Source organism: Galeopterus variegatus, unplaced genomic scaffold (genome assembly GCF_000696425.1).
Source record: "Galeopterus variegatus unplaced genomic scaffold, G_variegatus-3.0.2 Scaffold2044, whole genome shotgun sequence".
Lineage (NCBI taxonomy): Eukaryota > Metazoa > Chordata > Mammalia > Dermoptera > Cynocephalidae > Galeopterus > Galeopterus variegatus.
The window spans coordinates 81,265-90,374 of NW_007728155.1; the positions used below are offsets into that span (position 1 = coordinate 81,265).

The following is a 9,110-nucleotide window of genomic DNA, read 5'->3' on the forward strand; positions in this document are numbered from 1 at the left end:
TTTGTCTTTTGCTTACTTCTTCTTTTTTTTTTTTTTTTTTTTTTTTTTTTTGTCTTTTTTCATGACCGGCAACAGATCGCAACCCTCAGTGTCGCGCCCATACCGGACCGGGACCGGCAACGGGATCGCAACCCTCGGTGTTGCGCCCGCACCTCGCTCAGCCAGTGAGTGGGAACCGGTCTGTATGTGGGATCTGAACCCTCGGCGGGAGCGCCACTGCGCTCCCAAACGGTGCACTGTAGCAGTGCGCCACCGGGCCAGCCCTGTCTTTTGCTTACTTCTAAAACAGGGGAACTTCCTGTGGGAACCAGTACTTGAGCTGTGTGGTTGAGCTAAATTGCTACTTTGCTGCTGTTTCCCTAGGGAAGGCTTTTTGTGTAGCTCAGGGTTTAATGGTTGACCTTATAGGTACTTCCAGCTCTCCATAGACCTGGTGCACCTGGGTTGTGTAGAAACTGATCTGGGCCTGAGTTTTTTCATCAAGCTGCACCCCATGCAATTCTGCATTCCTGACCAGTCTCCTCTGAGTGGTCCTGTGCTGATTGGGGGGCAAATCAGCTGTCCTTGCTGTGTCCCAGTGTTCCCCTTGTGGGCCTGTCTCCCCCACTGCCCATGCTCCAAACACTTCCCATGGGAAGGGCCCTGTGCAGGTCCCTTGAGATGACAAACCGACCTCTGAATGGCTCCCCTTTTACAGCTTGCTCCTGTGTGGGTCCACAGGAACCCGATTAGTGATTTTGCTGTCCCAGGGGCCACCAAAGCTCTCTTCTCCCCTGCTGTCTCCAACTAACTCCATCTGAAGTTCATAGCTGCAGCTTCTGGTGGCTCCTGCTCCATGCACTCAGTAACTACAGCCTTAAAGTGGCCGCGGCCCAAAATGCTTAGATTTAGTTCCATAGACCCCACTTCCTAATACCATCACCTTGGGGTTAGGATTTCAGTATATGAATTTGGGGAAGGTACAAACATTCAGACATCAGACACCCTAACCCAGTTGTTTCTTATATGGGCCACTGTAATAACCCAAGTTGTTACTGATGCTCTTAGGATAAAGAGCAAAATTCTTAACCTGGCCTACAAGGGTCTACATTACGCAGCCTCTGATTACCTCAGTAACCTCATTTCTGGAATATATCGTGTTCTTTCCCACACCAGGAACTTGGCACATGGTTCTTTTATCCCTGCTTTCCTTTTATCTAGTTAATTCCTACTTATCTTTACACATGATTTACACTAAGTATTTGTTGAATGAATGAAAGGAACTCTCACTCTGCTTTATTTGCCCCCTCATCTAAATTTCTGAAATCAAATTTGTTTACAGATAATTGAGGGCCTCCATTCTGTAGCTAGTTCAGAGGTTGTAGAAAAGGGTATCAGAAGCTAGGTCATTGTTTTTCTTCACTTCAAAAAATGTGCCTGAAGAAGAGCTGATAAAGGGAAGGCATTCTCATGAAGTATTTCTCACATTACCTGTATTACAGTTATTGGGTAATTGTTTTACCTCTCCTTCCCCACCCTCAGCACTCCACTAGATTTCATTTCCTTGAAAGCACAGTCCATATTTCCAGTTTATTTGTGTATCACCTACAATAACTGCAACTCAGATCTTTCATATAGTAGTTATACGTTTATGTGAATTGAAATTTTCTCAGGCTTCAATTTCCTGGAAGCAGTAATGTAGCATATTAAGTGAAGTCAGACAGATCTGGGTTTATACCTTGGATCCACATTGACTATCTGTTCAAATCCCAGCTCTGCTATTCCTAGCTGTGTGACATTGGGTAAATTACTTAGCCTTGCTGTGCTCAAATCTCACATCTGCAAAAAGACAGATAATATCTATCTTGAAAGGGGAAAAGAACCAGAGAAAATGTATATAAAATACCTAGCACACATTAAAATAAGTAGTTATTATTCTGAAGTAACATAACCCTTGGTTGAATATAAGATTAGTTCTAGGGAAAATTACTGGGGTACTGAAGGATTAAAAATACCAGAATCAAGAGTGGAGTTGCCACAGAGCAGATCTTCACTAAGTGGAACTAAAGGAGAAAGAGTATACCTGGGATTGCTCTAAGGCCCCTTGAGGCTTATTCTGCTACCATAGGAGATTTACAAATAATCTTTTTTTACTCTAAACCAACCCTGGAAATCACAATCTCCCTGTCTTCCCAATGTCTGTTCCCCCAAATCCTGAGAATGGCTTTACTTTTAAACCTCTGGGAACCCTTAGACCCTTCCTTTTTTCTTCTCCTCTCTCTCTCTCTCTTTTTTTTTTTTTTTTTAGTTTATAGACCATAGGGAGAAGGAGATAAGTGCTCAGGAGCAAATAAACCATATTTCCTTGATTAAGTCCTTTCATCTACCTTTGTATCACAAAGGTGATTATGTAAGCCTATTACTTGCCTCACAAGGTAGTATTATCTTGGCAAAGCACCTAAAGACCAGTCAAAGCAGTAGCAGCTTAGGTGCTGTTTTCCTGCTACCACTATTGGGGAATAGGTACCCTATAACTCTAGGCCCTACTCACCCTGCCCCCTTCTTTAGCTGCATTTCTTCCTTCCTTTGTTGCATTTATCTTTAATGGAGTTGCCACAACAACCATTGTCACCAGAAGAGGGAAGATAGTGTCACCCCTTCTGCTCCAAGCAGCAAGTTAAAACTAACCTTAGGAAGGGTAAACTACTCAGATTTTGCCATATTCTTCATTCCATTGGGCTCTTTAAAGAGGGATCACAGGCTGTTAACCAGCAGCAACAAGCAGGAACGAGAATCAAATCACCTCATTACCTGGGCCATCTATATCTGCTTTATTTGCATGACATAGCTTGGATACTGTGCAAATGAAAACACATTATAAATGCCTTATAGTACTTACTGCCAGAATCACTTAAAAGTTGCATGTAAATCAAATTTAGGTAAATAGGCACAGATACTCAAAATCCTGTCCTCCAGTCCAGGATAGAGAAACCTAAAAAGGGTCTGAATCCTAAAAATCTTAAATATGAGCCCCTTTCTTGCCTTCATATTGACATAAATCCTAGGCTTCATAAACTCTCTGCTTGTTCTAGAGGTGTAGGAAGTGAAGGGGATGGGAGTTAGTGGAAAGGATCTTATAGAGGCCTCTGGGATTCCCTGGTGCCCCTGGAAGACCCTAGAGTACTGTTTTTGGAGCACTGTTGGAACCGTTTCAATTCTCTCAGTGCAGCAACCAGCTGCAGTCTTCAAACGGCTTCAAAAAGACTTGCTCAAGGTCACCCTCAAGATAATAATAGAAAAACTAGGAATCCTTACTCCAGATTCTGCATACACACATTCCTCTCCTAATACGTGAAGTATTTCCCTGATGCCCTATATCTCAGATGCCTCCTAAGACAGGAATAGAACCTAGATAGCCCTAGCTCTCAAGACCCCTGGTCTCTCTCTCTCCCTTTAGCCATCCTACCCTTGTTTCCTGGAATAGCAGTACCCCCCACTGGAGTCAGAAGCAGAATTCTTTGGCCATGCCAGCTCATGGCATGCAGTGAGTCAACACCCCCAGCCCATTCTCCCCAGCATGGGCTGACACAATTTAATGAGTGGTTATTTGTGGTACTCTGCACACAGCTTGGAGCTGTGCTTTCACTCTTTAGTGGGGGGTAAGAGATGGGGGAAAGAGAGTAGTGCCAAGACATCATTTATTACTATAACCTTCAATGTGCATTCCACCCATGGCGTTAATGTCCCAAAATAAATGTATTAATCCCCCCACAGCCTACAAAGCAAACACTCAGCTGGAGGGCTTTGTGTGGGAGGGAGGCAGCACCAAGGACAACAGAACGGTAAATGGTACCTCTTTTCCCTAGAGGGGGTTGGGAAACCTAGGTGGGCATGCCTCCAGAAGTCAGCCTGGAAGGAAGCAGAAATCTGGCTTCAGAAAAGAGAATGTGATAAAGTCTACGTTTCTAGGCACTTGTTTATAAGCACCTTACAGGAATGCAGATCTCTTGGAAAAAGTGGTTTTGGACCTGCTTCCGACTTAGCTAAAATAATTCTGGGGCAAGTCAAGCCATTTTGAGCAGCAGGTCCAGAGTATGGATTTAGAAAATATTCACTTAGGATTCCGGAATCTCAGTAGGCTTTCATCACTTACCTTGCCAGTGTAATACATTCTTCTTTCCTCCTCGTCTTATCTTCCTCTTCCCAAAGCCTTTGTACTCTTCACTTGGAAGTCAAGTGGCCAAATAAAGGACTAAATATCTGGAGCCTGTTTGGTCATCAGGTCATCACCAATTTTTTTTTTTTTCCTTTTTGTCTTTTTTCGTGACTGGCAACGGATCGCAACCCTCAGTGTCACGCCCGTACCGGACTGGGACCGGCAACGGGATCGCAACCCTTGGTGTTGCTCCCGCAACTCGCTCAGCCAGTGAGCGGCCGGTCTGTATGTGGGATCCGAACCCTCAGCGGGAGCGCTGCCGCGCTTCCCAAGCGGCGCACTGTAGCAGTGTGCCACCGGGCCGGCCAGGTCATCACCAATTTTACTTAGATACCTGCTTTCCCCACTGGGTCTTTCAAGTCAAATAGAGTTAACATAATTGCTCTCATAGTTTTCATATGTTAGATTTCAGAAAGAATACCTCTTTCTGGTCCTTAATGATCTACAATTATGGGAATCAATGATGAACATTGAAAGAAGAACCCATGAAAAGAGGGTCTCCAGGCTTCCCCTTTCCCTCACCCCTATCAGCTTACCTACTCCAGTCCAGAACATTCACTGCATCCATTTTGAAGGTAACTACACATCCTGCATAAGGATGAATAGTACCTGCCCTGCCTATTATTCTACCAAAATATACCCTGTTGATAAATATTACCCCATGTTGGTCTCTTCTCTCTCTCTCTATCCTCTTGTTCAACATTTATTCAATCATACTGCTTATATTTCTTATGCTAAGTATCTGTAATATATTCATTAAAAGTTGTATGCAAATTGAATCATTATATATTCACTGGTATAACTTCTTAAAGGAGTCTTATGGAAAGTTATTTTGGGATGACAAGTCAGCAGTACTGTGTCCTTGTCTTGATTTTGGTACTGTGTAAATTTAGATAAGTTTTGGGCCTCAGTTTCCTCACCTGTAAAATGAGAAGATTGGATCATTTGATCTTTAGGGCTCCTTAACAAATCTAAAATTATATCACTAAAATGTTTTGATATTTTATTTGAAGTTTTCTTGGTGGAAGATACACCTACCTTTCTATCTTGAAGAATTTTTGTGAAATTAAGTTTATTTTTTTCCATGAAAAGATAGATTTATGAAAGACAACTTGGAAATATAGAGGAGTAGAAGGAAATAGAGGGAGGCATTCACAGAACCACTACCTAAAAAAATTGACAATTATTGATCCTTGTTCATCCCCTCTGCCTGTAACCCTATTTTAAGATCCTCCACAGGCAGACATGAAGGATGCATCAGGTTTGCATGTGTGGACTCCAGCCACATTACTTATAGTTGTCTGTCCCTACAGAGACTTGACATTCTAAGTGTTAACTGATCACAGCCACAGCTTGGGAAAAAGAGTTGTCCATCCTCCCAGGTTAGAGGATGACAAAGTCATCCAGTTCTACCAACCAGAGGCTCTTGCTCAAGCAGCTAAAGCTACCAAAGGATGACTAAGAAAGGGATGAGCAGGCTTGGGAATCAAGTTGTGGTTTCCCTTACTTTGGAAGAGAGATGTTTCTAGAGGTAGAAAGCATCCCAATAATGAGTAGCTAGCCCTTTTATCTTGTATATCCAATATAACCATAATAAAATACCAATGAGAATGAGAAATTTGGATTTCCTCCAAGTCCCTACCAAGTTCACTAACAACCGGCTCACAGGAGATATAACAGAATTGTAACCATCTGACTGAACTTCCATTGTGGGGAAGGTTGAAGATGCAGACAATTGTGCACGGGAAAGAAAATGTGATCCCCAAAGTGTAATATCCCATTCCCATTAGATAAGAAGATAGCAAGCAGAATAATAAAGGAGGGAGCACTAGTTCTAAGTTCTCCCCTAATGAGATTTCTAGTTGATCTGTTCTTTCCTCCAGCACCTGCCAGCCAAAACACAAGACAGACACCATGAGGATGGTCACCAGTAATCCATGACTCCCATTTCAGCAGAATGACTGCAGGACCAAGGGATTCCTCCAGCTAAGCTCCTCACAAACAAGAAATGCAACAGGATCACAGAAGAACCTGCAATTCTGCTTTAAGAAGCCAGCTGCACTATATGAAAAGGGATTATAGGAAAGAGCCCTCAGAGACTGAATGCATCTTCCAATCCCATCCTTCACTGAAACTAGGGGAAACGTTATTAGGAGATAGTCTGTGATCCACAGCAATCAAGTCCTGCCTGCAGCTGTGAATGCAGACTAGCTGGAGATGAGTCCCTGCAGCTCCTCTGCTCACGAATGTACACACTCACTGGAGAATGCTCTGCTCCAGTACTGAGTGACAGCAAGAGCCACAATGCAAAGCAGAGTCGGAGACCCTCCCCAGCAGCCCCACCAGAACCCCTACACTGTAGTTGCTGTAGGTCTGAAGGCTCCTCCCCAGTTTCTGTTCTTCAGTTGAAATGGGAATCCCTTAAAGATATCCCAAATCCTCTCATTTCATGTACTTCCTTTGAAGCAAGAAAATAAGCAGGTGGGGGAGGTGAGACTTACATAAGCTTCAGGTCTTCAGTTGAAATGGGAATCCCTTAAAGATATCCCAAATCCTCTCATTTCATGTACTTCCTATGAAGCAAGAAAATAAGCAGGTGGGGGAGGTGAGACTTACATAAGCTTCAGGGTACACAGGGATTTCCTGGGCTGGGCACTTGAGCCTAAAAGAGGATACTCATGGGGCAGAGCTGTGAGAAATGAAGCAGTTTAGAATCTCCCTAGAGCTCCAGAGCTCTATAGCTTCTTCAACACTTCCGCTCTTCACCATAGCTTTTACAGGAGGAAGAAAACAGAATGGGTTTCACCTCTAGGTAAGAAGAGACCCCTTGGGGATCTGGTTCAGAGACAGCTGGTCTCTATGCAAACCAAGGTGGCTGCTTCTGGACTTTATAAATACTCATCCCTGAAGCCAGCTTCAACTCCGTATTAGGAGGCAACTTCAAGGGCTAAATTGCTAGTTAAACCAGTTCACTCTGACATTCTAGGAATCTAGGCAGTCTTGCATACACTGACAGTCCCCATCCAAGGATCCTACTCTCATCATTCTACTGAGCCCCTGACTGAGGCTAACCAAGTTTGGCTGCTGAGTCAAGAGAAGCCGCAAGACTTGACTTTCTACCCAGACATGAAATTGTTTCCCTTGCCATGAAACAGATTTGTCACTCCACCAAATACCACTCTAAATGCCAGCCCCTGTAGTGTGTTCTACAAAGGGGCCATATACTTCCCTTCAAAAGCACAGAGTAACCACAAATCTTCATGTTGGCATAGCCTTCAGATCACAGACTCCCAGGGGATGGCTTGAATTACAACTTTCAGATTTAGAAATGCTGGAGTGGGAGGAGCGGTTTGAACCCTAGACCTCAGTGAAAAGAGAGCAAAGAAAACCTCTCTTCTCATGTTAGAGCTGAAAGAAAAATAGGAGAGAAGGTTGAAGGTTTTTCCCTTTTCTATCTGAAAGACTGCCATGGTCATAGTCATGATAAGCTGAGGAACTAGAAAACACTTTGATTCATCTGCAGCCCCCAAGCTAGCTGAATTTTCCAGGATAAATTTTGTGGATATGGCAACCAAGACAACAGAGCGGTTGGCACTAATTGGCTCCCTGGGTGACAACTTTTTGTAGAAGTCAGCAGAGTGCCTATTAAAGATCTTCATCTTTAGTATCTAAACTGGGATCCAGGCTCCTTCCATACCCTGATATCCTCGGTAATTCTTGTACTAGTTTTCCATAATACTCTAACCGGAAAAAAAGAAACAGGGAGTAATAGCTAACATGGATTGAGTGCCTACTCTATGGCAGGTGCTGTTCAAAGTACTTTGCATATGCTATCTTATTTAATCACTAGAACAACCAGTATCATCACCATTCTACAGATAAAAACCTGAAGCACAAAAAGGTTTTGTAATTTGCCTAAGACCACATACCTAGTTAGTAAGTAGTAGAGGGCAGGGGATCTGGTATACTGCTGAGAAGCTGGATTTAACACAAGGACCTGGGTACTAAGAAAGGAGCTGCAGAGGGCAAGCTTGTGATGCCACTGCCCAGACTGACTTCATGTTGGAAGGATTGTCCTTGTTTCTGATGTAAGACTGTGCCTTCATACTCAACCAGACATTAGGAGATGTGGGAGATGTCTTTCCAAAGTCTCTGCTTTGACCCCCACCCGTGGACAGTGTTCTGTGAAAAGAGTAAATCAGTTAATGGACTGTGTCTGGCTCCGATGTACACCACAGAGCCTGCCGGGAGGCCTAGGATATAGCAAGCACTGCAGAGGGAGGTCTACTCTTGAAGGGAACATCTCCCCAGGAACTGGACATGCCTCCACTACAGGGGCTTCTGCATATCAGAAATGGTTCCTCCAACGTTCTTGATTGAATTGAGTGGAGGGCAGGATGCTACCTTCCAAAAGAGGAAAAGTGACCATCCCAGGAGGCCAGAGATGGAGTTCTTGTTGGATGCTACATAAGGAGCGCAAGAGCAGTACAATACTGCCTTAGGAGAGAGGACAGAGGCGAAGTGAGGGGAGTGAGGAAAACCAGAACAACCTCAGAGCAAGAAGACAGAGAGCTCAGTCCCCCTCCCTCTACAGCCGATTCCAGTCACCCCCAAAGCGACATTCATAGTCGGGGGGCTTAAAGCACCCCCTTTCTCCAATTGCTTCCCAGCACCCCAAGATGGGAGTTTTCCCAGAGGGTCATTGGGGCGCCCTCAGAGGGTTCTCCGTGGCTCCAGGCTGCGCGCTCTCCCTCGCCTCCGTCGCCTCCCTGGGACCCCTAGCCACAGCTCCTTCTCCGCTGCAGCCCGCTCCCGGAGCGCTGGGGGCCGGGTCGCTTCGCTCACCTGGCTCATCGCGGCGGCCGGACAGGGCGCGCGGGGCGCGGCACGCGCAGGCGAGGTGAGGGGCCCTCGG

General features: G+C 44.8%; 2 protein-coding genes across 2 annotated transcripts in view; one reads left to right on the forward strand and one right to left on the reverse strand.

Annotated features, from left to right (window-relative positions):
• The window catches only part of PCP4L1 (Purkinje cell protein 4 like 1), a 26,254-nt gene extending 17,150 nt beyond the window's left edge, over positions 1 to 9,104 (reverse strand). The window contains exon 1 of the mRNA XM_008580193.1: positions 9,041 to 9,104. Within this exon, the coding sequence (XP_008578415.1) occupies positions 9,041 to 9,049 (9 nt within the window). The 5' untranslated portion in view covers positions 9,050 to 9,104. The remainder of the gene's footprint in view (positions 1 to 9,040) is intronic.
• The window catches only part of NR1I3 (nuclear receptor subfamily 1, group I, member 3), a 38,421-nt gene that overhangs the window by 13,534 nt on the left and 15,777 nt on the right, over positions 1 to 9,110 (forward strand). The gene's annotated exons all lie outside the window — the stretch shown is intronic.